At 46.5% G+C, this 26,743-nt stretch overlaps 1 protein-coding gene across 1 annotated transcript in view; it reads right to left on the bottom strand.

The window, feature by feature from the left end:
- Positions 1-26,743, bottom strand: part of HEATR4 (HEAT repeat containing 4) — a 597,929-nt gene that overhangs the window by 125,175 nt on the left and 446,011 nt on the right. The window contains exons 12-13 of the mRNA XM_069638774.1: positions 11,775-11,955; positions 206-275 (exon numbers count right to left, since the gene is read on the bottom strand). Coding sequence (XP_069494875.1) covers positions 206-275; positions 11,775-11,955 — 251 coding nt within the window. The remainder of the gene's footprint in view (positions 1-205; positions 276-11,774; positions 11,956-26,743) is intronic.

Raw genomic sequence — 26,743 nt, 5'->3', positions numbered from 1 at the left:
TAGACTGGATTTTCAAGTTGCCACCAGAAAAAGAACTCTCATTTTAGTTTGTGGGGAACCAGTTGCCAGCCTGGTAATGGTCCAACTGGCCTACATGTTTGAGAAACCAGGTATAGACAGGTTTTTACATTGCTGTAGCATGTCAGATGCAAAATATCACCAAAATACTTTTCCAAGAGAATGCTTCTATCCCATTATCGTTTACCTCTAATAGCAAAAACCTTAATTTTCCAGACAGGGTCGCTCTGCATCAGCTTGAAGAGGCACTGCAGCACCTAAAAAGGGATGGAAATGGACAGCCATGAATGACAGACTTGGTGTAAAAGAAGGGTCATGGCAGAACGCAATCTTTGCTCACTCTTAGTATCAGAAATGGACACAATTGGGGATGTTTGTAGATGGGTGACAGACAATCAGAGAAGCGTTTTTTCTACAGCTAGATATGGGATAGTCGGGTCAATACATGAGTTGCACGCTGTCCGTTAGTGGTAAACCCAAAACAAGTAGGGTTTATTGCAACATTTTCTATGATTTGCTAAAAAAACATCTTTGGTGACAACTACAGAACAGCTAAATAGCCTCATTATGACTTAGGCGGAAATTCAGCAGTAAATCTGCTCAAAAATCTGCCTTATTACAAGTGGAGTTGGTGGTGTAATTCCCCAATGGGGCTTTTTTTAAAGAATTACTGCGGCAGAATGACCACTGCAGTAATTCCTCCAATTATGCCGATTTTCCGGCGTTTAGTGGGAAGGTTCACCTCCAGGGTTTTCCTGGAGGTAAATCCTCCATAATATGGCGTAGTGGTAAAATTGGCGGCAACTCAATTTGACCACTTACCGCCTAACTCGTAATGAGGCTGTTTGTCCTTTTTCTGGCACGTTTGCTTCGGAAACATTTGGAGAGGTGCTGATTACAATGATATTTGCCCAACAGCAAATAACAATGTGCTTTATCATGGTCTGGATGCACTGGTTTAAGTCAATCGCTCGATCTTGTCCGAAAAGAAAGGCATCCTCTCGATAGGGAAATAGGTATGGAAGGAAGGAAGGAAATAGGCTTGTGGCATTAAAGAAATAGAAAGTTCTGGGCCTTGTTGCTAAAGCATGTAAGCAGATGGCTTCTCAGCCTGTGAGAGGGAGACCATGCTCTTCCCAGGACACAGTGGCTCTGATTCGGGTGCTTTCCATAGAGACTTCAAAATAGCAGCTACAGTGAATACGTCGTCTGGCAGCAGGGTGATAATTATTTATGCTATCATCCCTGAATTCGGGGTAAACAGGACCAGTAATAGCCAGCCAATTTGAGCCTAAGGTAGGCCTGAGCACAGCAGGTTTCAGTGAGCTAATAGTAACTTAGGGATCCCTTCGGAGTGCTGACAGTTTTTACTTTTTTAATGTGTGGTTTTGAGGGAAGTGTGTGCCATGCGACTTTCACATGCCTACTTCACTAAAAATAAAAAAATGAAAAGTCCCTTTACTATTTCCATGCATGGTAGGTGGGTGCCCAGGACGAGGATCCAGCGGGGAGAAGGTAAGGCGGTGAGGGTGGGAAGGGAAGCAACTTGTTTGGGTTCCAGGGGGGCAGGACTCCTTGGAGGTGGGCATAGTTGACGGGACCGGGAGGGTTCCATGTAATAATGTCGCCACAAAAATCTCGCCATCCAAAAATATCGCTGAAAAATGGCTGTTTTTTGTGGCGGCATTATTGCATGGAACATGCGGGGGACACCCCTGCAACCCCCAAAGTTTTTGTTATTTTTGTTATTACCTGATACCACCGGGAGGAATGACCTGGGGCATAAGCGGTGTGAAAAAACATGGTGCACCTGGAGGAGAGGCACAACAGCCCAGGAGGGGAAACGTGTATCCAATGTGGAATGTCACCCTTCCCAGGCCCCGTGAATGTCTAGCACATGTGCCGCAGGTATAAGACACACATAAACTCAGACCTGACACGAAGGTGGCCGTTGATGTCCCCCCTTACACATCAATTTCGGCATTGCTTGCCTCGGACTACAGGATGTTCGGTAATCTCGATCACAAACATGCGAGAGTAGCGTCCAATCATTATGCCCCGATATCAGAATCTTGGCACTATAAAGGCAATACGACAAGAACTGGCTAAACTCACTATTAAGTACTTGTCTTGAAAGATGCCAAAACTATAAATAACCCAGTCCTCGGATAGGTATGTATTGTGCTTAATGGTGGGGTCTGGCCAATATCAATCATGCCTTTGTCATGGCATGGAGCATGTGTGTCAAGATTAAGATAAGGAAGATTTGTGAAGGGGGAGCTTGTGACACAGAACCACCTCAGATACTGATTGGAGAGTGTGTCCCTAAGCAAGAAGCACAGACCCTATGAGGGTGTATTTATTTATTTATTTTTCCATTTGTATAGCGCACTAAACCCTCGGGCATCAAGGCACTTTTTCATGACCAGTTACTTGCAAAGGAACAGACATAATTGATGTGACACAGAGTACAGAAATAACATAAGAAGCGCAGGCAGTTCATAGGGTTAGCAGCTCAGGCAGTCCATCGGGTTAGCAGGAGGGAACCTATTTTCTAAACTGTGAAGCTTTGTAAACGTCAGAATAGGTCAGAGCGTTGCAGAAATTAAGAAGGGAACACATTTCCTGCATGGAAACCTTCCCTGAAGATAAAAACCTGTGGAGAAAAGGCCTTAGATGCTGTCAAAGCTCAAAATAGAACAACCTCAATGGCCACAGTCCTCATGGGTTTGCGAGAGAAAAGGCCACTTTAGATGAGTGGTGTAAGGGTCCTGCACCAGGGGCCAGCCATTGGTGCACAGAATGAAAGCACCTATGTAGTCCTAAAACCACAATCCTAGTTTCGGATCCCCTCGCTACTGTAGCTGCTTCAGGGTTCCAAAGAGAATAATAAGGTGCTGAATAAGGCTATATTTCCCATCCCTCCCTGCTTCTTGACTTTACTCATAAAGCTTCTTGCTTTTACCAGGAAAACATTCCTGGAAAGAACGGAAAAGTCCTTGTCGGTTCTCTACAGTAGAACAAGTTACTTAACCCCTGTTAACGTTCTTTGGATTGGATGTTCCACCCACGTATTCCTCGTCTTATGATAATCATTCTTCCAGCTTCAGCGTTTTTTTCCAACAGGCAGTTCTGTGTGCCATCTCATTGAGTCGATGTCCCTTGAGGGCCTCCGTTCGACTGTCGACATCATCATTAGTATAAGTAGCACATGCAGCGCCCGTTGGCTTCAGTTCTGTTTTTTACCCTGTTGAAGAGGAATTACCAGGCATATCATAGACCGTACGCTCCAAGAAAGCATAAAGTGTAATAACAGGTACATTCTACGGCGGGTCAGGCTTGGGAGGAGAGAGGAGGAATATGTGGGAGGAACATCCAATCGAAAGAACGTTACCAGGGGTAAGTAACTTGCTCTTCGAATGCAATGTGTCCTCCCACGCATTCCTGATATTATGATAGACTCCCAAAGCAGTAATAATTTGGTGGTGGCAGTACAAATGGTATTTTTTAACTGTTATCATGGACTGAATGAAAGATCGCTTTTGTAAATTGTCCTTCCTGACAGGAAGATGAATCCAGGCAGTAATGTCTCACAAACGTGTGAATGGACGACCAAGCGGCCACTGCACAAATGTCTTTGACTGGAACACCTCTCTGAAGAGCAGCAGAGGTTGCCATGCCCCTTGTGGAATGTGCTCTCAAGCCTTCTGGCAGGTCTTTGCCCGCTAACCTGTAACATTCCCCAATAGCCAGGAGGATCCATCTGGATAGGGTCTGTTTTGTAAAAGCTAAATCCAATTTAGGGCCTGTATAGCCAATCAATGGTTGGTCATTTTAGCAAAATTTTGCCATTCTTGATATATAAATACTGAGAGCCCTTTTTGGGTCCAGCCTATGTAATCTTTCCTCCTCCTTTCCAGGATGAGGAGATGGATGGAAAGTAGGCAAAATAATGTTTTGCGACAAGTGTAAGTCGCAAGCTACTTTTTTTTTTTAGAAAAGAAGGTTTCACTCTGAGAACAACCTTGTCTTTATAGAAAACCGTATGTGGTGGTTTACAGGAAAGTGCCTGCAACTCGCTTACCCTGTGGGCTGACGTTATTGCTAATACAAAACAGTTTTCAAGGTTAACAGTCTTAATGAACATGAGTGTATAGGCTCAAAAGGAATGCATGTTAGAAATGCTAACACCAGGTTAAGATCCCATACAGGGACTTTGAATGGAACTGTTGGAAATACATTAGTAAGGCCCTTTAGGAATTGAACAATCAGTGGGATTTTAAAATATGAATCCTCCTCTGAAGAGCGCTTGAAAATAGATAGCGCCGCCAGGTAACCTTTAATTGTTCCAATCTGGAGCCCCAGATTTGCCAAATGTAACAAAAAAGGACGCACCAGAGGTGTGTCAGATAGAAAGGTATCCACATTCTTTTCCCTGCACCAGCTGCTGAACTTGTTCCGACAGCAGCGGTACAAAGATGTTGTGGCTGGCCTTCTGGCTGAAAGCAAGATCTACATTACGTCACCCAGGAGGTCCCAATCCTTGTATCTCAACCTCTCAGAAACCATTCATGAAGGTTGAGAGTCTTGACCTCTGGATGGAGAACCTGACCCTCCTCTCACAAGAGAAGGTCCTCGCTTTGTGGAAGACGCATTGAAGGGCAGATGGACATGTCCAGAAGGTCTAGGTACCACTTCCTCCTGGTCCAATCCAGGGCAATTAGGATCATGGATTTCCCAAACTTTCTCAACCTCATGATCACATGAGGAATGACGGGGACTGGAGGAAACGCGTACAGGAGTGGAAATTCCCAGTCAACTACGAACGCGCCCCCTAGAGCTCCTCATGGGGTACATTCCCTCGAGCAGAACAGTTCGCACTTACGGTTGACTCTTGTCGCGAACAGATCCACTTAAGGGGTTCCCCAAAGGGTGAAGATCTCTTGAAGGACTTCCTGAGCTAGTTCCCACTCGTGGGAGACTCTGCTCTGCGTGCTCACAGCGTCTGCCAACGTGTTCTCCTCCCCGGCTAGGTCAACTGCCGATAGGAAGATTCCTTCTTGTATTGCCCAGAACCAGAGCTGCATTGCCCCTATGCACAGTGGTAGTGACCCTACTCTTGTTGGGGTAGTACATGGCCACTGTGTTGTCCGTCATTATCAGGACATTCTTTCCCTGTACAGAGAGCAGAAAGGCCTTCAGCGCTGGTCTGATTTCCAGTCGGCTCCAAAAGGTTGATTTGTAGTTTGGACTCCGATGGAGACCAACGACCGCTGATTGTCAGGTTGTTGGCTTGGCCTCCTCACCCAGTGAGTGAGGCATCCGTCACTACAGTTATCTCTGGCCATGGTTGCCAAAAAGATTCTCCCTTGAGAATCTTGTACTTTCAAGCCCACCAAAGATGGTCCTGAGACACTCTGTCTGGAACTTTCAAGTGGTCTGGCATTCTGCCTGAGAATTGGTGGCGAGGCTTTCCCTGAGGAAGCATATAGGACTGCTCCAATAAATTGGAGTCTTTGAAATGGTATCATGTGGGGCTTCTTGTAATTGAGGGAGAAGCCCAGTCCGTGGAGAGAGTGGCAGGTTATGCTGAGATGTTCCTGGACTTGTTCGGGTCAACGTGCCCTGATCAGCCAATCATCCAGGTAGGGGTAGACTGAATCCCCCCCCCTCTCCTGAGACTCGCTGCCACCACTGCCATCAACTTAATAAAAACCTTGGAGCGGAGGTCCGCCCGAATGGCAGAGCTTGAAAGTAATAATGAGAACCGCAAACCTCAGGTACCTTCTGCCTGTGACGGATAGGCACATCAAAGTAAGCACCCTGAAGGTCCAATTACACCATTCAGTCTTGGAGTTGGAGAGCCTGAAGGATTTGGGAAAGGGCAACCATCTTGAACTTGTCCTTCCTGAGGAACTTGTTCAAGTTTCTTAAGTCTAAGATGGGTCTCAATCCTCCGTCCCTTTTGGGAATTAGAATGTATGGGGAGTACCAACTCTTGTTCCTTTCCACCACAGGTACTTCTTCTATCGCACCATTCTCTAGCAGGGTGAACATTCCCTGCACAAAGAGCAGATCCTGAACTTTGAAAGAGTGGTTCCCCAGTGGATGATCCTGAGGCCTTTTCTGAAATGGAAGGCAGTAACCTTGGGCTACCGTTTCCAGTGCCCAAGCATCTGCAGTAATGCCCCGCCATTCTTTCAGATGCTGAGTAAGTCTGCCTCCCACCAGGTTCTTGTGAGTCAAGGCCTGAAAGTGGTTTTGAGGCTGCTGAAGCAGCGGCTGAGGGTAAAATCGCTGCTGCTCGGATTGGCTTAGCACCTCGCCCTCGTCCACCACGAGGGAATCTTCTCTGACCTCTTTGGCCGGCTTGTCCTCTTCCTCTTCCAATTGAGGAGTAGAATCGAAAGGACTTACCGCTCCAAGAAGATGAAACGGAGTAGGGGTGTTGAGGCTGTATAATGGCAGCGCTAAGGGATTTAGCCGCTGCTTTTGAGGTCTGCAGCTTTTGCAAACTCTCATCAGCCTTGCTGCCAAACAGTCTCGAGGCGTCAAAGGGCATATTGAGGAGTCTAGACTGCACATCTGGTGCAAATACAGACTTCCTCAACCACGCAAATCTGCGTAACACTGTGCTATTTGCCATTTATTTATTTGTATGGCGCACAGACATCCCTTGGGCATTGAGGCGCTGTTACTTGTGGGGAGCTTAGTTACAGGGGAGGTACAGCTGGGAAATGCATTGGATCTGCTGATGCTGTTGGCAGTATCCAGACCTCACTGGAGGCATTCACCCATTGCCTCCTTACCATCCTTGATGATTGCCAGGAAGCCAGGAGGTACAGCTGGGAAATGCATTGGATCTGCTGATGCTGTTGGCAGTATCCAGACCTCACTGGAGGCATTCACCAATTGCCTCCTTACCATACTTGATGATTGCCAGGAAGCCGTCTCTTTTTTCCACCTCCGGGATGGGGTCAGCCGCCATAGCTACGCAGTCAAACATGGTAAACGTAAACCTTGACAAGGTACAAGTTGCGTTAGTTGACTTTAATGCCATACTGCCAGCAGTAAATATTTTTCTCACCCAAGCATCTACTCTCTTATCATCCCTATCAGGGGGCATAGAGGAGTATGCTGGCTGCTTATTAGATGTTGCAGCCTGAACCACAAAACTTTCTGGTGTTGGGTGTTTTCTAAATACTCTGGGTCGCTGCTGGTTGGCCTATATTTTTTAACAAAATGTGTATTTACTGCAGCTGCAATCTCTGGTGTTTCCCAATTTGCTGAGACCCCTTTTTGTAGTGCAATGTGAAAGTACAACATTTGATCTTTTTGGGGACCTTGATCCAAAATACCTGTCAGGTCATCCTGCTCAAAAGAAGGAGTAGGCCTGTCCCATCCTAAAAACTCTATCGTCTTGCTCATCAGCTTCCTATATGAGGAGTCAGCGTGGGTCAGTAGAATCTGGTTTACCAAATTCCAGTTCGGCAGAGGTATCTAACCCACTGGCTGATTGAAGGTTATCATACAAGTCTTTTAATCTAGACTATTCTGATATGAATTCCTCAGGCACATAGGGGTGCCATATTGTAACACAAATGGAGGTGTGTTATCATCTGAAGGTTCATTATCTTCATATATAGATGGCAAAGACTTTAAAAAGTCTTTCTTTGGCAAAGGAATATGTGGGAGTAACATCCAGTCGAAAGAACGTTACCAGTGGTAAGTAACTTGTTCTTCGAATGGATTGTGTCCTCCCACGTATGCCTCATCTTTAAATAGATTCCCAAAGCAGTGTTAGGTTTTGGAGGAGAGACTAAGAATTTTAAAATCATGAAACTTTATATCAAGAGTTGTCATGGGTGGAATGTTAAACCGCCTTCCCAAAAGCTCCTTCCTGGCCTGAAGACGAATCCAGGCAGTAGTGTTTTGTGAAAGTATGAATGGTAAACCAGGTGGCTGCTGCACAGAAGACGTAGACATGTCCCTTGGGGAGTGAGCCCTGAGGCCTTGTGGGGGATTATTTCTTGCAAACCTGTAGCATTCTGTAATGCCTAGAATTATCCATCTGGATATTTGTTTTGTTTGTTTGTTTGTTTGTTTGTTTGTGCATTTATATTTTATATGTTATATGTTTTGTGACTGCCTGTCCCAATTTGTGTCCGGTTTACCCCACAAAGGGTTGGTCATCTTGTCGTATTTTAGCCATATGTGAAATGCAAAAAAACAAGGTGCACTTTTTAGATCTAGCCGGTACAGCTTTTCCTGCTCCTCAGCAGGATGTGGAGGCGGATAAAATGTTAGCAAAACAATCTTCTGAGAAATGTGAAAATCTGACACAGTTTTCGGAAACCTTTAGAACAATTTTGTCCTTATAGAAGGACATGAACAGTGGTTTACTGCATAAGGCCTGTAACTCGCTCTCCCTGCGGGCTGATGTTAAAGCGACTAATAAAATGGTCTTAAAAGTCAGCTGTCTCAATGGACATGAGTGGAGCGGCTCAAATGGAGCGCACATAAGAACTTTTAGTACAAGATTCAAAGCCCAAACTAGAACTTGAAAAGGTGTAGGAGGGAACACATTTGTGAGCCCCTTTGGAAATTGTATAATCAATGGCATTTTGAAATATGAGGCCTCTTTCGACGTGCACTTGAAGATCGAAAGTGCTGCCAAATACCCTTCGATGGCTCTAATCTGGAGCCCAAGATTTGGCAGGTGTATCACATTGAAAAGGGTCTATATTATTTTCCCTGCACCAGCTGAAGTCTGTGGAGAAAGTGGCAGGTTGTGCTGAGATGTTCCAGGTCTTGTTCAGGAAAACAGGCACTCCCGAAGGGGTAGACGTGAATCCCCCAGCTCTCCTGTGACTCGCTGCCACCACCACCATCAACTTGGTCACCCAGAATGGCAGAACTCGAAACTGATAATGAGAACCGCCAACGACTAACCTCAGGTACTTTCTGTGCTTGTGATGTATAAGCACATGGAAGTAAGCATCCTGACGGTCCAATGACACCATACAATCCTGAAGCTGGAGTGCCTGAAGGATCTCAGAAAAGGTGACCATCTTGAACTTGTATTTCCTGAGGAACTTGTTCCAACATCTCAAGTCAATTCTCCTTCCTTCTTGGGGATTAGGAAATGGGGAGAATACCACGCTTTGTTCCTCTCCGTCACAGGTACTGGCTCTATAGCACCTTTCTCTTGCAGGCTCAAAATCACCTGCAAAAGGAACAGATCTGGAATTTTGAGCAAGTCGTTCACTGGTGGATGATCCTGAGGCCTTCTTAAAAAGGGGAGGCAGTAACCCTGAGCAACGGTTTCCAATGCCCATGCATCAGAAGTAATTCCCTGCCATTCTTTCAGATGCTGAGAGAGTCTGCCTCTCAACAGGGTTTTGTGTGTTAAGGCCTCAGAGAGGTTTTGAGGAAGCCGAACCAGCGGCAGATGGTAAAGTAGAGGTTGCTTGGGCGGATTTGGCAACTCTCCCCCCTCTATCATGAGGAAACTTTATTTGGCCTCTTTGACCGACCAGTTCTCTCGCTCTACCAAAAGAGGAGTAGTAATGAAAGGACCATCCCCTCCAAGCTGGTCCAGTGGGGTGACACAGTTGTAGCTGTCTGATAGCAGCACCAAGTGATTTGGCAGCCGTCTTCGAGGACTGCAGCTTCTCCAGGTTCTCGTGAGCCGTGCTGCCAAACAGCTGAGTGCCTTCAAAGGGCATGTTAAGCAGCCTGGACTGCAAATCCAGACTTCCTCAACCATGCAAACCTGCGTATCACTGTGCGTGCCGCCATGGCTCAGCTGATGCTGTCTGGAGAGTCCAAAGGTGAACAAACATTTTGCAAGTGCGCAAGTGGCCTTGGCTGATGTTAGCACCATGCTTACGGCATAAAACACAGTTTTTGCCTTTGCCTGGAAACACTTATTGTCCCTATCTGGCGGTATGGTAGGATATGCCGCTTGCTTGGACGTGGAAGTAGCTGCCTGAACTACTAGGCTTTCTGGTGCTGGGTGTCCAGATAAGTAATTGTGATCACTACTTGAGGTCCTGTATTTTCTGGTGAGGATTTTGTTGACAGCCGCACTTGTATTTGGTGCCTCCCAATTTGCTTTGACCCTCTTCTGTAGGGCAATGTGAAAAGGTAGTACAGGGTCCTTCTGGGGCCCCTTATCCAGAATATCGGTATGGTTGTCCTGTACAAATGGAGGAGCAGGCCTGCCCCATCCCAAAAGGTCAATCACCCTGGACATTAGTTGTCTCTATGAAGCATCTGCATGCTCTGTTTGGTCTGGCTTGCCAAATTCCAGCTTTGGCGATTTATCTATTCCACTTGCTGACTGCAGATTTTCATAAAGGTCCATCATTCTGGACTCCTCCGAAATGAGGGCCTCAGGAACATTAGGTGTTTCAAATTCTAATCCAAAGGGAGGAGTATCCTGGTCGGATGGCTCATGTTCTTCATATATGGAGGACAAGGATTTAAAACAATTCTTTCTAGGGAGTGGTTTGTAGGAACGCTCTACTTCCTTCGATGGAGGTTTTGACGCTAATGGCGTTGATGACCTCAGCGCTGATGGCATTGATGGCTTCGACGGTTTTGGCATCACAGACTTCGACGTTACTGGCGTCGATGGAGCCCTCGAAGGTCTCGATCCCCGACTCAATGGAGTCTTTGATGGACGAGGACTAGTCCTGTCGTCGAGTCAAGACCTCAACGGTTCTCAAGGTGTCTCAGGCTTGTCTCCCCAGCTCGAGGGTGTGCGACAGGAGCATGCTGTTTGTTTTCACCTTTGAGGGGGCTCGGACCCCTTTCTCGAAGATTTCCAGCATTCTTTGCCTGAACACCTCCCATCCCAGGCAAGAAGGAAGTGGAAGGAGACCTATGGCACATTTTCTTCATCTTTTTGGATGAAGATGAGGAGTGGTGTGAACCGCTCCTGGAACGGGAGCTTTTCTTGGATCTTTTCCTCTGAGGAGAGTCACCTCTCGACTCGTCGGACAAGTGCCTTTTCGACTGTGTCGTCAACGGGGATTTTGTGGGGGGCCTACCCGCTGCTAACTTCCGCTTACGCTCCTTCAATGCCTTACCTGTCATGGACTGGCAAGACCCACAGTCTGCTTTGCTGTGTTCGACACCAAGGTACCACAGACACACCCTATGGAGATCTGTGACAGACATCTTGGCACTGCATTCATGGCACTTATTAAATCCGTTCTTCAGGGTCGATGAAGCCAATGATGAGGCCATTTCTCGATATGTTACAGTTTCTGAGGAAACCGAAGTGTGCAGTAATTCTCGACGCGTTGGGTATCGTAAAAAACAGAAATTGAAGCTAACGGGTGCTGCATGTGTTATACATATCTGTGATGATGTCGACCCCGAGATGGAGGTCCTTGAGCGACATTGGATTGACTGCATCGATGCACAGCGCCCTCTGCCGAAATTGTTTTTCCAAAGCAGCTAAAGCTGGAAGGGAAGATATTGAAAGATGAGGAATACATGGGAGGACACAATCCATTTGAAATTCAAATTGCGGTTACAGTCTTGAACAGTATCTGCCCCCAAAATTATGTCATAGTTAAATAAGGGCTGCAAAATGCTTCAAAGTTTCCAAACATGCTTATAAATCTACATGTCAGTTGGTTTCTGTATGGTTTGACTGGTGCCTCTGGTGGAGTCGACACGCTAAACATATCTCTTAACTTTAAGAATGTTCCATTCAAACGCTTCCCTCCGATGCCACTCACCATTTGATCCCTTATCTGGAGTATCCCAGATGTGTTACATGCTTCTCTTCTTACTGCAACAAAATCATCAGAAAAGCACTGGAGGAAACCAGGCAGCAACTTGGCCGTCATGAGCTTCAACCACCCAATCATACAGAGGGCTTCCACCCGCGTCCGGGAGTCTCCTCGCTCCAGCTTCTCTCTGGAAAGCACAAGATGTTTTTTTTTTAACATATGGTAGGTGTATCAAATGGTTATGTAAAGTCCTATGCCTGGCCATCCATCCCAAATTTGCATACACAGAAATACTCAAGAAATGTGGACGAGAATGCACAGACGGAGGGACAGTAGAATGTACATACTATTAAACAAGGGGACTAGCTTCTGATTGAAAAGGTGCTTAGAAGCAGTATTGGAAGATGAATGCAACTTATGTGTCCTTACCAAAGGAAAGTGTGTCCTTACTAAGGGAAAGTGCTACCTTGATGGCATGATTCTTCAAGGAAGTAAGTAGGTTTGCGTCTGGTATGCACTTTCTTCAGTTATCTTATCTCATTACATGGTGAACAACATAAAAGGATACACCTGTAACTGAATGGTGTGATAGGATTAGATAAGGCCATCCGGTTGCCAATGGGCTTCATACAAAATTCCAATCTCTTGTGTATGTGTGTATATGGGAAAACAGATTAAAAAGGCATTACAAATGTGAGTTATGTTTGTTTTACGGTGGTGAATACCATTGAAAATGTTTCTATTTGTAGAAATGTAGGAATGATTGCATACATATTTCTGGTTCAATCCTCCTCATAAAGCCCTGATTATGATGTTAAATAACTACTAATGAAATGCGGTATCGTAATAAATTCCTGTGACATCTTTTAAGCATTGATCTAAATAAAATGTTAACACTTGCTTAGAGCAATTGATCTAAATAAAATGTTAACACTTGCTTAGAGCAATTGCTATATCTATTGCAGATACCCTAAGAATCACTAAGATATTTCCAAAATATCTCCAAACTTGTTAATAATTTGCAGTCACATCATCTTCTTGGTAATATATAAACCTGAAATATCCAGGTCCACTACCCCATCTACAGCTTGGGAGGGCAGGAGCCCTTCCATACTCGTCACGGTTAGCTTCAGGAGAAGCTGGTCACCCCGCTCCACCACCTCGACAAAATATAGGGTGTGCCAAGTGCCTGTGTTACTGTACGGACACTTTACCCTTTATTCTTCAAAAAGCCTTATCATCTGAACAAGCCATCATCTCTCATCGGCTACCAGCTGCAACTTTACCTGGTTCGCCGTGCTACAACACGTGTAGCGTTCCTAAAATGGCCACCGCCCACCTATGTTTACCCTCTGCCTAGCAACATCCTTTTGCGAGCTACGCTACCTGATTGGCTGTAGCACGCTACTTTCCTGCTCCGGAATCACCGGAAGGTGCAAGCCGGCACCTCCCACAAAAGGCCAGAGCCTGCCTGTGCCTGTCCGGGCCTGAGGGCTACTAGGCCACAGAACGCTGCCCTGTGCCGTAGTGATAATCTCCTCCCCATTCACCACTGGCAATGTCTACGTCCCGGATCATATGCTGAAAAAACTCCACCTACCACTGTAAGAGTGGTCGGAACTATAAGCCCTTCGCCAATGCCCTTTTGTAACATTCCAAAACCAGCAGGTCCTGACAGCGGTACGCGCCTACCTCACCTGTTGTAACTCTTCACCTGCATTACTCTGAGAATCAGGATCCTGTTACTTAACGCATGTAAAAGCCTCCTTTCCTCTACTATACTATCTCATAATGTACCTGGTGGCACCTCATCACTGTTCCTTTTACTGCTAATCGCCATGACTGCCATGTTTAGAATTGCCCCGGTTCTGCACCTTTCGTACTGCATTGCAGTGAACGTTCTGCCACACTTCGTACCGCTGCATTATGTGTATTGTATCCTGCATCCCTATTGCCTAGTCTCTCGTGTTAGTGCTCGCTCCTAACCGTGTCTTTGCATACTCAGAGTAGCTGAACTACTATAACCGACATCTAGCTAGCTACTTGCTGTTAGCGATAACCGGTATCTTCACCAATTTAATCACTCTGGTCTATGCTGTGTCCTTTCGCGCTGTAACGGTATCCATTAACATACTGCCCGCTGTTACCACACTTTTTACCAATGCTAACTAGCCTCAGCATACCCAGCTAAGCTACACCAGCCATCTCTAGCCTGTACTGTATTCTCTGTGCACCTTGCATGTCGTATGATATACTTGTTAACCTGTCACACATTTAACTTATCCTATCTGTACTGTACTGCTTCCACCTTGCACTGGCTGCTTGACCTATATGCTGCCAAAGCTATCTGGCCTATTTAAACCTGTGAAGCTACACTGTGTGACTATCATCCTACACTGTCTTTGACAAGTACATACTGTTCTACATTGTAAGTAAGCTGTTTACTGTTCCTGCTAGACATGCTCCCTCCGTTGACCACTAGTTTATTAAAACCTTGTATTCTCTGGAACTTACTTGCTCTAGGCACTACTACCATACTTCCACTATCAACCTAGCCAATACTCTGCCACTAAACACTCACTCTCGGACTAGGATGCTTCTCCCACATAAGTCTAGGATGACGCTTACCATGAGCACTGTACTACATCAGGCAGAAACGATTAAACCTACAACCTTCTTGCCACCTTGTCTATCAAATGCCACTAACCTTACACAGTATATGAATACAACAGACAATCCCCACTGCCCTCTCTCCCCCTCCCAATGGATCCAACTTTTTGCCACCAGACCTACGCCTAACCAGCCTTGCTCCAGTAGCCTTAGAAACCTTAGGCAAGGTTCGAGACTCCACATCACCTCCACACCTCCAGCCCACATCTATGATAACCAATACCAACGTCTTGAACGGAAGAAGAACCTTAACTCTAACTCCAAGGACAATTCCAACAATACCTGCCTTCACTCCACCTCCCTATTACTTAGTCAACTGGACCCTCCCTGCATCAAAGGGGCCTTAGTAAATGCCTGGTTCATAACAGCCCACGCACTTGACATTGCAGACCTTATTGTCGCCAACCAATTAGATTTCCACGCCATCACGGAAACCTGGTTGCATGCTGCTTCTGGCCCTTCCTTGTCATTAGCATTACCTGCCAACTACACTATAATAAGACTAGAGAGAGAAACCTCCAGAGGTGGAGGTCTGGCCTTTGTCAGAACTACACTGGGACTTAGAGCATGCCCATCTCTACCCCTCCCCTCCGGAGAACTCCTCACAGTTATACTGCCACTGTCTTCTTCATGCACCATCACCTTACACCTCATATATCGGCCTTCTGACCCCATCTCGACATTTGAGGAAGACATCACCTCCCTACTTTCCGTGAACACCATAACCAATTCGCAGATCATAATACTAGGAGATTTCAATGCCATTACAGAACTGGGATTCACTCACTGCATCGACCTCCCCACCCACAATAAAGGAAGGACGTTAGACTGGCTTACTGACCTCAATTTGGATACCAAAGTTATCACCAATGACCACTGTGCCTGGACAGACCATCACATAATCTCATTCACCTTACCATCAAGCCCAGGTCCCCTTGAACCTCTCAGCCCCTGCCACGTTGACCAGAAACACATGTAACATAACTGTGGACAGTTTACTACCACTACTCCAACCCATTACTAACTTCACACTCTCTAGCTCCGACCCCACCACGCTTGACGAACTATACAACAATACTATCGAAGTAGCCATCGATAATATTGCACCTCTTAAAATGCGCAAAGAGAAGCCTCAAGCACACCTCAACTCCTGGTTCACCCCTAACCTCAAAGCCCTACACCTAGAGAAAAGAAGAGCTGAAACCCTTTGGAGGACCAACCCATCAGATGATAATAAGAAAAAACAGACTCTAATATCCCAAAAAATTCAAGAATAAGATACTCCAAACTAAAAAAAGACTTGTTCAATGACAGGATTAATAAAGCTAGCTCTAATACTAGAGAACTATTCATCATCTTAAAAGAACTTGAATCACCTACCCCCAATTGGAAACCTGCATCAAGGATAAGACTTGGTGTGCTAATATCCAAACTGCACTTGCAAACAAAATCTCCCTACTTCAAAAGAAAATAGAAATCTCAAAACAGAAAATATAGCCAAGGACTTACCTGTACCAAATTCCCAGTCAATCCTGGAGAAATCCTGTCGCCGTTTCAAATGTACTCCTGTATCCATTAAGGAAGTAACCGAAATAATATGTTCACTCAAACCATCCAGATGCCAGGGTGACCCCTGCCCTGCTCCAATTATCAAAGAGTCCGCTAGAGAACTAGTTCCCTTCATCACGTCTCACATTAATTCATCATTTGACGCGTGCTCTGTCCCCACTAATCTAAAAGATGCGTGGGTACTCCCACTTCTAAAAAAGCTTAATCTAGACCCTAACATACCGATGAGTTACAGATCTATAGCTACTGTCCCCTTCCTCCTTAAAATAGTAGATAGAGCCGCTTACCTCCAGATACAGTCGTATCTGGAAACGAACAACCTCCTTGGCCTGCATCAATCTGGTCTCAGACCCAAACATGAAACAGAATCAGCCTTAATCGATCTAAAAAGGACAATAGGAAACTAGGTCTCCTCCTCCTTTTAGATCTCTCGGCTGCATTTGACCTTGTTGATCACAAGATCCTATGTAACCATCTTACGTCAGCTGCACATTTCTCCAATGAAGCTTCAACCCGGAACCAGTCATTTCTGGACAACCGTACTATTAGTCTTTTCACCCAATGCCTCAGCGGAACCAATTACCACCACTTGTGGAGTTCCACAAGGATCTTGCGTCTCATCAACCCTATATAACATATTCACAAAGCCCCTTTTTGAGGATCTTGACAATCTGGGCGTCACCTACACTAATTATGCGGATGACACTCAGATTCTCATACCCATCACTGGCGATTACGAAACTGACTCTACCCTCCTCAACAAAATCTGATCATTCAGGCATGGATGGCCACCCATGGCCTCTGTTGCAATGATGAGAAGATGGTGCTTCTCCTTCTCGGATCTTCAGTAAAACAAAACAACTTAAGTAATCAATTCAAAGCCTTCAACATCGACAGTAACAATATCAAAGTTTCCGGTGAGGTGAAAACCCTAGGATTCTATCTCGACTCATCTCTTAACCTAAACAGACAAGTTAATGCCACATCATCAGCTACAGCATACACATGCAAATGAATTAATGCCTGTAAGCTCTTCCTCTCTACAGCCAGCTGTACCACAATAGCCAAAGCTCTAATTTGCAAAACTAGACTACTGTAACACCGTATACCTAGGCTCCAATAACTACAATATGTCCAAACTCCAAATCCTACTGAATAATGTGCTAAGATCAGTGTTTAACATTCCTAGATCCCAGCACATCTCAGCTGTCAGAGGCAACACCAGATAGAATCAATTTCAAAGTCCTAACACTCACGCATACATGTCTTGATAACCCTGCCCCTAAATATTTAGCAGATACATTTTCTAAAAAAACTTCAGTCCTACGAGAACTATACACTCGCATTGTCTGAATGTACAGAGATTAAAACTGCAGAAAGCAGGAGGAAGTAGCTTCCCCGTGATTGCCGCTAAACTTTGGAATTCTTTACCTTTGAACCTTAGAGCAGAACCCTCCTATTAACGATTCAGGAAGAACACCAAATCCTGGCTCCTTTCACATGATGTATAATTTATACAATCAGCTCAAGCCCACTGGTATGCATCTGTATGTAACACATTTTTTACCTGCATGTAACATAATGTATTACTTGTAATGATTTTGTAGATACTCTGCTTCAATATTGATATGTATGTAACCTTTCTGCAACCTGTATGTAATATAATGTATTATCTGTAATTATGTTGTAGATACTCTGTTTCAATATTGATATGTATGTAAACTTTCTGCAACCTTGTAACACACTCTGATACGCCCGCTTTTTGGTGCGCTATATAAATAAACAAACAAACAATATAAAACAGAGGACGAGGATCCATGGCTGCATCTTCAAGTTGCCAGGGCAAATACTGGAGGCAGACAGAGGGACGGAGTAATGATGGATGATATTTTCTCCTGAAGATGAGGTTCTGACTGCAATGTGTTGAGGAAAAAACTCAACTCTTGCCTTAAAAATATGAATGCAAACAATGCCAAAGCTTTTGGCAAATAGAAAACAAAGGCTACAATAGGTTTACACCCACTGGAAGTACTAGCATCTCAGCGTATGCCCTTGACCTTGGTGACGAAAGCCTGCTGGCGGGTAAAGAGGTCCTTCCCCCAGAATGGTGTTGCATTTGGAAGAGGGTCCCTTTCTCTGTTGAAGAGGTCCACAGGCAATTACTTTGCAGAAAGTGAGCAAAGCGCCAGGACCTGATATTGTCCCAGTCTTTAGTCTTTGCAGCCTATTTATATGTATGTAAAAAAGTATTGATGGAAGAAGGGAGTCTTCCTACCTTGTAGTCCAATGCAGTTATCATCTCCATATTCTATAGAAGGGTGGGATGGAACTCGGCCTGTCACAGACACATGTTCTTGCTAGACTCGACTTCCAAGAGGTTGCTGGAAAGGCTGTGGTTGTGGATCGATGAAGAGGCAATCCCTGCAACCACCATCTCTACTACAAGCAAGATGTAGACAGGACATGGGAACTAGTGACCACTGGCTTTTGCTCTGGCTAATAAGTTCCAAATATGAAGCTGCAAAAAATGTCCCATCAAGCTGGCCTTTGGCTGACAGATCAATGCTATGGAATACACATGAGGCTAAATAAACTGATCTTTCATTGCAACTGGCCATCCAATCACTTCATGCACACTACAGGGCATAGGTGAGGTATTGGAGCGATAGAAAGACTAAAGCCCCATTTGCAGTCCAATAAGGAGTCCAACATGTTTGTCCCCCCCACCACCCCAACTATCAAAATGTATATTGAAGGTGTAGTCAATGCTCGCAGGACAGGGATGTCTAATTTACCTGCCAGGAGTGGAGGTTTTTTGCATGTTGTTTTCTGCCCAGAAGATGCAGTCCTGGAGTAGTACTAAGAAGATTAGTAGCACATTTTTTGCTTTTTTTTGTAAAGACCAGAGTGGTGATCAATGTAGGGAAGTCTAAAGAAGTGACGTTGGGAAGGGGTACCAAGGTGTTGTCACGGTTGGAGATTGCCCACTAGAAGTAGTCAGTAACTATGACTACTTAGAAAGGAGATTCTCACAAACTTGCCACTGGATAGAGCAGATGGATAAGGTTGTGAGAAATCTCCACTGATCAAAAGGGGGGTGCTCTGCAGGTCAACCTTCAAGGACGCTCTCCAGGACTATGCTGCAGAGGCACTAAATGGGCCAAAGTAGGCGGCAGTGATATGGACAGAACCTCCGCATTTGGCACAGGCAAGGCTGAAATACCTATTTTCAGGAACTGCTTACCGTCCCCAAATGTTTCCTGGTGACTGTTATACGGCGGAAGTTATGGAAGGCAGCAGTTAAGGCTCACAATGGATTAAAGCCCCCCCTATCCTCTAGTGGTTGGGAATCTGGAACAACCCAGCGGGGCAATATGAATAGAACTGTGAAGAAAACTCCTTGGAACCTAAATGAGTTAGGGTCAACAAATCTCATATTCAACGCATCTATTTCAATGCCTATGTTTATTACACAAGCCAACACATGGTTCGATCTTCAGAGCTTCTTCAGGGATTAAAATGGGAGCAATAACATTAAAGGGAATAATGTACCAACAGTAGAGTGAATGACTATACAGTGCTATTGAAAGAAACATGTCAAGAGGACCGCATACAAAACAACATATGTTTGAACAATGAACATATAAGTTCCATCAGTCATAGTGCTTCTGATCCCTTCCAATATATAGGTCTGATCCTGAAGTCGGTAAACCGGTGGTGGCGTTCTTAGTTTTGAGCTTGTTTAAAGTCAACTCCTTCAGGTTAATTGGACAATCGTGGACTAGAATTATTATTGGTGCATCATGTTACAATAAGTCAATGATGTCTCAGTGGTATGGGTTGCACAAAGCTTCAAATTGACTAAGCAATTGTGTATATAAATTGTTGAGAGTGTCGCATGAATCACAAATAGAGCAGCAGATGACTTGGCAGGGTGCAGACTACATGAAGCTTATGAGCTGAAGAACTTTAGCTCTCTACACATGTGGCGTGCAGTTTGTCAATCTATTGGAGGCCCACATGTTTTATGGGACATGCCCCAACAGTAATAAGTGAGTAGCAATTCATATCTGTAAACCCACCAAAACGATCTTTGTGTGGCAAATCAGCAGATTTAAAATCTGATTTGCAATTTGCCATAAAATACAAAACCTGAACACAGCCCTACTATGGAACTTGGCGCAAGCAGAGAGGGAAATTCATTCTCCTACAGGACAGAAGTGTGCACCCACCTCTCCCAACACAAACTCCCCATCATGTCTTGGACATATAGATTTTGGAAGGCATGGGAAAACATGCAATTGGCTACTTGGGACATGCAACTCTGAAGTCCCACCCTGAGCTCACCAACCCTCATACACATGTAGCCCCCTTTCCTTGGGAGACACAACATGTGCCACTGCAGCTGAAACTGGGAGCCAAGCTCAAAATAAGCATGCAGTAAAAATAAAGGGGATGTCTTATACAAAGAAGCACACTAAGAAGAAATACACATCTGCAAATGAATCCACTAGAACTTGCCTGTGTCTAAGCTTAATGTGTACACACAATATTTAACTATTTGCGAAATGTCAGGCGCAGGTGCACCGCTCTCAGTTAAGAATGAAGTGCCTTCAAATGGGTCAAAATGTTTATGCTAAATATATAAAGAATCCTGTTTAAGCAAAGTGCATCAGAATTATGTGTAGGTTCTAAACTGTGATCTAAAATGCCATTTCTCCAAAAAAAGTATTGCATATTCTTCTGTGCGCAGGTCTCGGGATCAGACATTCAAAGGGTGGAGTTGAAGAGGCGGGGGCCTTTGTCTGACTAGGAATGAGAGAGGAAAGGACCATCACCACCTGCAGCATGAGAGTGAGGGGAGCCCCTGGTGACTAAGTCCCCTCTGCTATGCTGGGTCATGGCACCTGCCGTGGCGTACTCTTCCAACAAGCCCACCGCCTTGATCTCACTAGCACCACCCTAACACAAAAGGCCACGCATGTGACAAAAGACGAAGCTAAGAGTTGTGGCTGTCCCAAGATATCAGTCTTATATCTGAACTACTTTAAATTGTGTTTGTCCTCTACCTCAACACTTGTCTCTGATATGTATCTACCAATTTTTTTCATGCATGATTTATGGTATTTTTAAACTGGATGTCTCCTTGGAACCTGGTATTAGGTAAGATTTTCTTTTTGCTACTTTCCTCCCATGGACTGCTATGGGGAACCCTTTCTTTTTGCTTAGTTTTGAACTATGTCCTGACTTTTTGGAGGCAAATAAAGCCTTCTGCTTTACTTGCCCATTTGCTAATTCCTATGGGCAAACTGGCAAGTCCTTAAGACCATCAGTACTGACATACTATGGGGGTCATTACGAGTTTGCCGGTTAAACCTCAGTAATTCCGTTGTGCCTATTTTACCTCTCCAGCAGGGCGACCACCGGAAATACCGGTGCATTACAAGTCCTCGGGAACGCGCACACATCCCTACTGGAACCTGTAATGCCGGCATGACGGAATGACCGTCATCAGCACCAATCCGCTGGTATTACTGGCAGGGATGTGCCGATAACACCAATACCAGCACCCAAACTGCTGGAATTACTGGCGCCAGAGTTAGCATGATAGCCAGAATGGGAAGCTCGCTGCCAGCCATCTTAAGAACTCAATCCACTTTGAATCCCCCACTTCTAACTGCCACCCACTGCTGCAGGAGGTGGCATACATGTGAAAGCCAGAAGAGCTGAGTCCCTGAGATGCATATGAGAACACCCAAATTCTCTGGGGCTGAGCTGACTGCACTGGCAGACACTGTGGTGCAGCACTCAGAGGCACACTTTGGGGCTGCCCACAGGAAGACCAGTCCGCAGAGAAAGACTGCCATATGGCAGGAGGTGGTGAGCAGGGTGATGGCCATGGGGACTTTCCACTGCACGAAAAGTGATTGTCGGAAGTGCTGGGATGATCTGTGCCTGAGGGTCCAGAACCTCATCTCCCAGCACAGGAGGGAGACGGCTGCCACAGGAGGAGGGAGAGTGTCACCCTGTCACCTAATGCGCTAGGAGGAGATGTGCAGCTCCGTCCTGCACATGGAGGGCATTGAGGGGGTTGGAACGGCAGTGGCAGGAGTGGGGACCTAAGGCAAAGGTGGTAAGTACAGCAAACCCCATCCAAATGCAAATGACGTGTCCAAATACATGCATCCTCAAGCATTGAACTACATAATGTGCAAGTGAACTGGCCCAACACATGTCAGTCACAGCAAATGGTCAGATCACATACACACATGCCAGAGGACGCAGGTAGATGTAGCGATGCACAAGCACCGTAGCAAAAATGCACAGCCCCACACATGGACACATGAGAAGCGCTCATGAGTGGCAAGGAAATCCATGACATAGATCGTTGTCCCACCGCACACAAAGAAAATCACATTGGCATGCCAACAATAAAACTGCACTCCCACCACCTACATGTAGGAGCACACATTAGGCCCAAGACCCCAAAGAGATCACATGAATAGAGCAGGACACACAGCATGTTGCATGAGTGTAATGCAAGCCCAGAGACATGGCTCCAAGATGACTAACACCATGTCCATCTCTTCGCAACAGGTACATAATCCACAGACAGCTATGGAGCTGGACCGTCGAGATCAACCAGACCTGCGAGGACCACAAACCCTGCCAGCAGGCCAAGGCAGCAGGGCAAGGCCACCAGCACAACACCTGTGTCAGATGCCCCACCACCAGATGAAACAGGTGCCTCACCAGCCGCTGCATCAGGTGCCTCACCACCAACTGCATCCGCCGTCCCACCCCCAGCTGCATCAGACGCCCCACCACCAGCTTCATCAGACGCCCCATCACGAGCTGCGCCACCACCCATCGCTGCAAGTGGCACATCAGCAGTACCTGTGTCTGCTGCAATCACCATAGCAGGGAGACACACCAGCCCTAAGAGCCACCTCTGGCAGGCCTGGCCAGGCAACTGTCTGGGTACCCTGCGCTGCTGTCCCTCCTGTGCCCTCAACACTACCACCGGCACTGCAGCCACCAGTCCATGGTGGCAGGGACACCAACACTGATGAGGAGGAGGAGGAGGACAATGACACGTCCTACCCCTCTGCCTGCTACAGTCCTGGCCCACCACACAGCACTTCACCGCTGCCAATGCCCAGCATACATTCAATGGACGCATGCCTGGGTGTATGTAAGGGCAGGCAGTCCGAACTCTCTGTGATAGCATGCCAGCAGCTAGATGAGATGCGCCTGATCCGTGAGTGCATGCAGGCATCGAGCAGGAGAATTGCCAGGTCCCTCAGACATGCCACTGTCGCCATCCTCTCCCTTGCCCAAAGGGTGCATGAGGGCAATGAGGTGGCCTCTGCCACAGCTGAGGCCGTAAACCACAGCTCACACTTGACCCTGCAGCACATGATATGATATGGCATTTATAACACGACTATACACAAGTGTTTCAAGGCGCGAGAAGGCAAGGGAGGGGAAACAGAGGGAAGACAGAGACTGCGATCCTACTAGACCAGGTGACATTGAGATTGCGCAAGTGCAGGGGAGGGGGGAAAGGGAAAAGTGCGGGGGGAAGGGGAGGGAGCAGTGCAGTAAATAGGAAACAGTAAAATAAATAAGAAAATAAATAGTAAATAAAAGTGTAGCCAGCTGGTGGCAAGTGCAAGGGTAAATACAGAAATCAGGTGTCAAGTGCTAAAAGGGGTTGTAGGGATACAGAAACAGTCCCTGAGTGCAAGGGTTGCCAGGGGGGCAGTCCAGGTGTGCAACTGGTGGGGAGGGGACACAGGCCAGAGATCAGAGGATAACCAGGTAACCAGTGCAGTTTCAGATTCAGCCAGGAGATCAGCAGGGGAGAGGAGGAGAGAAAGCAGAAGCGAAGAGGAAGGTCTTTAGGTGCTTCCGGAAGTGGAGATGGTTCTCCTCAAGTTTCAGATGGGCAGGAGGCTGTTCCAGAGGGAGGCCCCAGCAGAAGAAAGAGATCTATCACCAACTCGCTGCTTGGGGAAGCGGCTGACCCTGAGGGAGTTGGAGGCGGATGAGCGAAGAGCTCGAGAAGGAAGATATTTAGGAAGAGAGAGTTGAAGGTATAGAGCCCCTAGGCCCCAGAAGGCCTTGTGGACAATGCAGAGGGTTTTGCCTCGCTGCCACTGGGAGCCAGTGCAGAGATTTCAGTCCTGAAGAGATACGATCCCTGGGCTTGAGGCCAAGGACAATTCTTGCAGTCCTGTTTTGGATGAGTTGCAGAGGGCAGAGAGTAGAGGCAGGCAGATTTAGAAAGAGGCTGTTGCAGTAGTCCAGCCGTAGAGAGAACCAGAGCTCTGGAGACAGTGAGCTTCTGGGGGAATGAGAGGAAAGGAAGAATACCTCTGAGGAGGTGTAGCTGATAGTGTGACTTCTTAAGACATCAGAGATGTGAGGAGAGAAGGAGAGTGTGGAGTCGAAGATGACCCCAAGGTTTTTAGCCTCAAAGGTGGGAGCAGGAAGAGAGGCCGGCCACAGAGTGACAGGAAAGGAGGGAGCAGGTGTGCCGATGAGGAGACTCTCAGTCTTACTGGCATTAAGGCAGATATCATTGGCTGCACACCACTCCTGGATGGCTGACAGACAGTCAGAGATGAAAGAAGGAGAACAGGTGGCAGAAGGGAGCCTGAAAATGAGTTGAATGTCATCCACATAGCACTGAAAGTTGGGGCAGAGAGCGGCAATGCGGTGGGCAAGAAGTGCCAGGTATTGGTTGAAAGGGCGGGTGTTTGGGATTGCCACTGTTCACATTTGAATAAAAAAAATATATTTTAGGGGACATGGCCAAAATGGCAGAGGGATAGGACGTACGCCTTCAGCCCTCTCCATCCACCGGCCCACAACAAGGCCCTAGCGGCAGTGATTCTCATTGCCGTGGATCCCTGGCTACATCCCAGTGTTGATGGAGTCTGCCAAGGCACTGGACCCACGCAGCAACTGAGACAGTGACAGCAAGATGGTGGCTGCCCAGTAACCTTCTGAAGTTAAGGCAGCAGGGAGGCACATGGGCCGCGGCACAAAAGCGAGGACGGCCTGAGATCAGGTGGGGTAGCCGGTGCGGATCTGCGCCTGGCATCCTGTGCTGGTGAGCAGCCCAGAGAGGAGTGCGGCAGCAGCCCCTGAGAGGGACTTGGGCTGTGGAACGAGGGTGCACCGGCTCAGGCTTGTAAACGGGGCTCGCGCTGCTCTGCGTCTGACAGAGGCCGTTGGCCAGGGAGGAGGAGTAAGAGCACAGGCAAGTCTGAGCAGCCTGGTCGGCCCCGTTGGGGAGCGTGCTACTGTTGCTGACGCCCAGCCTGCCCACTGAATCACTGAAGCATTGATGCTGGCCCCAACTGGAATATTGGAAACGTGCCTGGGGGGCTCTGTCCCCAGGACTGAGAGGGGAGCAGCCTGTCCTTGGGGAGTCTGCAGTGATGCTGGGGAGGAGTCCTGGAAGCCTATTAGCCCACCCAGAGCAAGTCCACCCCCAGTAAGCACACGGAAAGTGGTGGCATCCAAAGAAACAGTCAGTGAGCCCTGTGTGGTGGGTTTCTGGGTCCTGGAGGATGCCAGGTGACGACCTGACCAAAGTCTGCGGGTCACTGGTGAAGAGAGGTGGAGAACAGCTAGCCCTGCATCAGCTGAGCGAGAGCTGGAGGCGCAGAAGAGGAGGAACCATTTCATTGGGTGAATCAAGAAGGTGCCAGGAGGAGTAGCTAGGACTGTTATGCCTGGCCTACCAAGCGGCCATCATTTACAAGGGGGCCTGGCGCCCTGGACCCAGGGATGGTGCCCTGTTGGTCCACAATGCCATTGTGACTGACTCTTTGCCATTTTGGATCCTAAAAAGTGGGGCAAAACAGGCAAGAATAATAAACCGCAAGACATTCAGGCATACCTGTAAAAGACAACACCACAGCTGGACGCCATGGAGGGAGATGCAGACGGCCAGTGACAGTCGGGAGCAGCCGCCCAAGAGCTCACGCCGGACTTCCTTACTCGTGCGCTAGATACCCTAAATAAGATTTTTTGTGGCAATATTTGTCTAAACGTTTTATCTGCTTAATGTCTAATATAAAGGCCTTATGAATAATTGTATTGTTATACTTACCTGTCTAAGTGGAATTACAGGTGTTGCTCTGTGTGGACTCATTGTAGCTCTAGACAACTCTCACACCCTTCCTGAGACTAAACATTTCCGCCCTGCTACCTTAGCTTGATCAGGTTTGGCTAATCTCTCAGTGTCTCCCGGTTTACCACAATAGGGTGGCCTCACAAAGTACTCATTCCAGAGCTGATTTTGGAAATCCATTGTTATAACTGGATATTTTGAAAATCTGCAGCTCAGTAAATCAGTTCTTGTTGGTTTAAGGTGCAGAATGGAGACTAAATGAGAAGGCACAGTCACATGACAAAGTAGGTTTGTATGTGTATCACTGCTCGTCATCCAGTTCATGCCTGCTGTTGGTGTAAAGTTTAAACTATTTTAACATATATTGTTTTTTACCCTTAATAGTTGTTAGGCTTTTGCTACCAGCCTCACCTTGCAGTGAGCAAGTAGCTGAGGCTTGGATTTGGTATACATTTTAGGGCAAGTTTGCCATCGTGCTATTGAAGTTAAAAAAGCTTAAAATATAAAATAAAAGTTGTTGACGAACAAAAATGAAAAATGTGTGACATAAAAACTCACCACGTATACTAAATAAATAATAGAACTT

This window comes from Ambystoma mexicanum, chromosome 14 (assembly GCF_040938575.1).
Source record: "Ambystoma mexicanum isolate Mex_15411 chromosome 14, UKY_AmexF1_1, whole genome shotgun sequence".
NCBI classification, from domain to species: Eukaryota; Metazoa; Chordata; class Amphibia; order Caudata; family Ambystomatidae; genus Ambystoma; species Ambystoma mexicanum.
Note: the sequence above shows the minus strand (reverse complement) of the source record. Positions and strands in the feature narration are given on the sequence as shown.